Source organism: Trachymyrmex septentrionalis, unplaced genomic scaffold (genome assembly GCF_001594115.1).
Source record: "Trachymyrmex septentrionalis isolate Tsep2-gDNA-1 unplaced genomic scaffold, Tsep1.0 scaffold127, whole genome shotgun sequence".
Taxonomy (NCBI): domain Eukaryota; kingdom Metazoa; phylum Arthropoda; class Insecta; order Hymenoptera; family Formicidae; genus Trachymyrmex; species Trachymyrmex septentrionalis.
This window is the reverse complement of record NW_017304406.1, coordinates 1,121,705-1,126,704: the sequence shown is the minus strand read 5'-3', so window position 1 is coordinate 1,126,704 and position 5,000 is coordinate 1,121,705. Positions and strand designations below refer to the sequence as shown.

The 5,000-nt window shown below is 47.1% G+C and overlaps 1 protein-coding gene across 1 annotated transcript in view; it reads left to right on the top strand.

Moving 5' to 3' along the window:
• The window catches only part of LOC108756486 (neurogenic locus protein delta-like), a 43,633-nt gene extending 40,897 nt beyond the window's left edge, over positions 1–2,736 (top strand). Inside the window, exon 6 of the mRNA XM_018500345.1 lies at positions 144–2,736. Within this exon, the coding sequence (XP_018355847.1) occupies positions 144–2,118 (1,975 nt within the window). The 3' untranslated portion in view covers positions 2,119–2,736. The remainder of the gene's footprint in view (positions 1–143) is intronic.
• The last annotated feature ends 2,264 nt before the right edge of the window (positions 2,737–5,000 follow it).

Sequence of the window (5,000 nt, the reverse complement as noted above, 5' to 3'; positions counted from 1 at the left end):
ATCTATTTGTGCCGGTATCCGGATAGATAGAACCGGTAGATAGATACGATACATGTCAGCCATTTGATTTGTTTTTTATTTTCTCGTAATCGTGCGCGAGCATTCGAGCGTCACACTAAGAAGCTGTATCGTTGCTGTTACAGATGCCACAACGGCTGGAAGGGCCCACTGTGTAATCAGTGCCTTCGATATCCAGGCTGCCTCCACGGTAGCTGCCAAAAGCCCTGGGAGTGCGCGTGCGACGAGGGATGGGGCGGGCTATTCTGCAACCAGGATCTCAACTATTGCACAAATCATAAGCCGTGCATGAACGGCGGCACCTGCTTCAACACCGGCCAGGGCTCTTACACCTGCTCGTGCCCGTCAGGCTTCACCGGCACCGAATGCCAGACGCCGCTCTTCGACTGTCACTCGAAACCCTGCCTGAACGGTGGTACCTGCACGATGACCGAATCGCCGTCCGTGAGCTACGTGAGTGGCAACGGCACGGAGTTATCGTCGTCCTCCAGGCAGCATCGTCGAAGCTACCGTTGCACCTGTTTACCCGGTTGGCGTGGTCGACACTGCGAGATTACGACGCGATCCTGCCGAGACTCGCCCTGCCGACATGGCGCCACCTGCGAAGATGACTCTCTCCGCGGTTACGTCTGCCATTGCCCATCCGGTTACACCGGCACCGATTGCGAGTCGCAGGTCGACGAGTGCTCGCGAAATCCCTGCGCGAACAACGGCACCTGCATGAACCACGGTAACAGTTACCGATGCACGTGCCTCGCTGGCTTTACCGGCGAACGCTGCGAGATCAACGTGGATGACTGTCAGGGCGATCCGTGTCTGAACGGCGGCACCTGCAAGGACCAGGTGAACAGCTTCCGCTGCCAATGTATACCAGGTTACGTCGGCAGAATCTGCCAGAACAAGGTAGACTATTGTGTGGCGAAACCGTGCGCGAACGGAGGCACGTGCATTTCTGGGACCAATGATTATAATTGTACGTGCAAGCCCGGTTTCACCGGTAAGGACTGTAGCGTCGATGTAGACGAATGCTGGAGCGCACCGTGTCAGAATGGCGGCGTATGCCGGAACCGTGTCAACGGCTTCTTGTGCCAGTGTCCGGACGATTGGCACGGTGACACCTGCAGCGAAAAGGCTGGTGCGGCACCTCCACCTCCGATCGCATCGTCATCGTCCACGCCCGTGATGTCGAATGTACCGCTGGCAGAACCGTTCCCAGGCAACGGTCATTCGAAGCACGTCGCCTCTAGGAAAACCAGCTTGACTACGGAACACCTGGTGATGATCGCGACCCTTTCCACCGCAGTACCGGCTTTCGCGTTATTCGCCACAGTCGCAGTGATGTGCATGAAGAGACGACAGAAGCGAGAGCAGGCGAAGGCCGATGAGGAAGCGAGGCTACAGAACGAGAGGAACGCGGTGCACAGCAGCATGAGCAAGCGCAGCGCCAGTACCATCGGCGTCGGAGGGACTGGTATCGGCAGTGTCGGCGGTCTCCTCGGCAGCGGTAACGGATTAATCGGCGCAGGCGGCGGCAGCGTTTGCGCTCTGGGCACCGGTGACGCGCACATGATCAAGAATACCTGGACCGCGAGTAAAAGTGTGAACAATGTCGCATCGGCGGCGTCGCGGCAGGACGATCTGGATTCGTCCTTCCAAACTGACGTGACGCTGGACAGCTCGTGTTCGGGTTACAAGCCGGAACCAGTGCTGCAAGACGGTCGGACTACGAGAACGACGAAACAGCTGAACACAGAGGCGGCAGCCCATCGGGCGTCCGCGCACCTCTTCCAGAAGGAGAAGGACTGTCTCGGCCTAGGTCTTGGTATCGGGATCTTGGAGAGTGCCAAAAGATCATCCGTATTTGCCACTACCGGCAACGTGGCGGACAGTTGTTGCGCCGCGGAAGCTGCACTGATGAAGAGGCCGACGACGATATCGGAGGCTAACAGCACCGGTGTAGTCGTCAGTAGTAATAGTAGTGGTCCACCGGGAAGCGGCGGCAGTGCCGCGGACAACAGCAATTGCGGTGTGTACGTGATAGACGATCACTACGTCAGGCACGACGCCACGCTGGCGGCGACGCTCGCGACGGAAGTGTAGTAGACTCTTCGGACTCCCTATTTAGAGTGATAGAGAAAGAAAGAGAGAGTGCGTGAGAAAAAAAAAAGAAGAGAATTAGAACCAATGCGTGTGCGTATGCGAATTGTGGATCTTGTTTTCTCCGTGCGTGCAAATTGACAGACTACCCCGTTCGATTTCCTTCGATTTTTCTCGAACAACGCCGTCGCGATATCCTTCGGACACCCCCGCGACGCCTCGTCTCGGATGCCTGCGGGTGTTTGTTTATTTTTTCTTCCTTTTTTTAAAATTTTCATTACATCTTTTTTTTTTGCGAAAGCAAAAAAATCACTTGTGCATCCGCGATTGATCGCCACTAGTCGCACTAGTAGGACTCCGCGATTGAAACATCATTTCGAGGAGAAATACATACTGCACCCGCATCGCCGGCCAGTTTGACCAACCACGAGGGTATGTCGTTCCGATTCTACTGAAACGCGAGACCGATGACGGACTGATCGAAGACGTTCGATCGGGGTTGATCGAGATGCGACCGAAACAAGAAAAATTAACGCGATGCTGTGGGGGTCGATCGGTTAGGCAGCCGACGACCCATCCTTAGGTATTAATATTATATCGTGCTCGAAAGTGAACTTTGTACAGAACTAATTTATTATTATTGTTATTTACTTATTGTATTACTGATTGCTATTAATTATTATTATTATTATTATTATTATTATTATTATTATTATTATTATTACGTGTCGCATTATCATTGTTCTCGGTATTAGTTCTTTTTCGAATTTGCGTGACTGAGCTGCCGACCGGAGCAAAAATACGACAGCGAAAGATTTTTCGTGTATATTATATTTGTGTGCGTGTGAGAATGAATGAGCATGTGTGTGTAGAGTATTTGTGCGCATGTGTAATTGCGAGCGAGAAAGTTTAACGAATTAGCATCTTCGGAATGACCTCGTCTTTTCGTAATCAGAATTAATTTTTCGTGTAACATTGTCTCTTTTTTTTTTCCTTTTTTTTTTAAAAAGCATTTCTTTTGTCGGAGTAATAAATATATCGTTGCGACGCAGGAACTTCCGCTTACAGTGGCAACGATGTTTCCAGCGACGAAAAGCATGAAAATTAATATTTAAAGTGACACTTGAAAAAAATGTCCCCTCGACTTTTTGGGATTCTCCATTTCAGACACTCCCGTTCGGTCGAGTCCTTTAGACATCCGTTTTCCAACGCCGCTTTTCAACTGGCTCAAAGGAACGTTTGGAAGAAAGGATGGAAAACGGCATTCTTAATAAAATTCCGTCCTTTTAATCCAAAAACGTCGTTATTCCATCGCGATTGATTTGAATGAATTTAATACATGGAATTAACTGAGCGATGCGATAGTTTTTTCGTAGAAAATGATAAAAAAAATGTGTAATGCAGAAGGAAAAGTCCAAGCATGCGTACCTTGTCGAGTCCATCTTTCACATATTTTCATTCAATTCAACTGGGAAGAAGGGAAGGAGGGATATATGAAGATGAGAAATTTATTCGCTGATTTGATATATTCTAAAGAAATCGCGCAGCCTTTGGCTTTTCCTCGTTAAAAAAAAAATCAATTTTCTACGAATCCTATGATCGTTATCTAAACGACGTGTACCGTTCGATGAGACATTGCTCGCGCTACGTACGACTGAAAAGACGAACGAATAGATGTGTAAATTATGCAGATATATATATACATATATAGAGATCTATAAATATATATACATATATATATATATATATATATATATATATAAACAGTGAGAGATATAGAAACTCAGCATTGTCGATGACAAACGATGTTTCGACGATGATACGGTTTATTCCGAAGCGATTTGGCATCGAAATCAGCGAGAGAGAGAGACGGATCAAGAAAAATTAAAAGAACAATCATGTAGCACAAGAGAACGTTGGATTGAATGGCGATTAAATTTGATCGTGGTGCAACCTTCTTTTCTCGAATAATTCAAGTATTTTGCAGAGACGTCTAAGATAATCCGGACAAAGCACTTCTTTATAAGAAAACATTCTGATCTTTCAGATATTTTTTTAAATACTTTGTGAACTCTTGCGTTGTTCCTTTCCCAAGATTTATACTTTTGAAAATCATTGATGAGCCGACGGTTGAACTGCGATTGAAGTTAAGATTTGGCAGATTCGATCGTCCCTTCAGCGTTTACTCGCATCGCGGGACGAACGAGTCTGTGAAGTAATCGATCTGTACTATCTGCGTTCATTCGTGCAAGACAGAAAAATCTATAGAGATCGCTTGGAATTAATTCGGCTGTCGCGAATCTTCCATCATCTTTACCGCAACTAGCCGTACTTTTTTTCGGCGTTACGCTCGCTGACTTCATCCACGAATGCGTGATAGATAAGTGACGATTATTGTATGTTGATGCTGCACGGTCGATGATGATGATTAATTATTTATTTATGACTGCTGATAACGATTTTATACGGCGTAAAAAACAAAAAAAGTAAGTGGCGATTAGTGCGCCGATGACAGTGATGACGATATTATCGCGTGAAACGCGATGAAGAGTGGGAGAGAGAGAGAGAGAGAGAGAGAGTGAACGAATGAGAGGGAGAAAGCTGTAGCGAACAAAGATTCGATGATGTTCCTGTTACGAAATAATGATAATTAAATAAACGAAATGCAAGTACCGACTAAGTCAGGTTTATTTTCGGGTCTCGTTCGCGCGCGATGGCGCAAACAGGGTGTTTTTTTCTTTTTTTTTTTTCGCGTTTACATGACGGTCGTATGTAATCGGTAACGCTTTATTTTATAGGTAACGGCGACCGTATATTTACGATGACATTCGCGGCTCGATCAAGAATCGCGATTAATTCAGTTCTTCCCTCTGGCTTCCATCTTC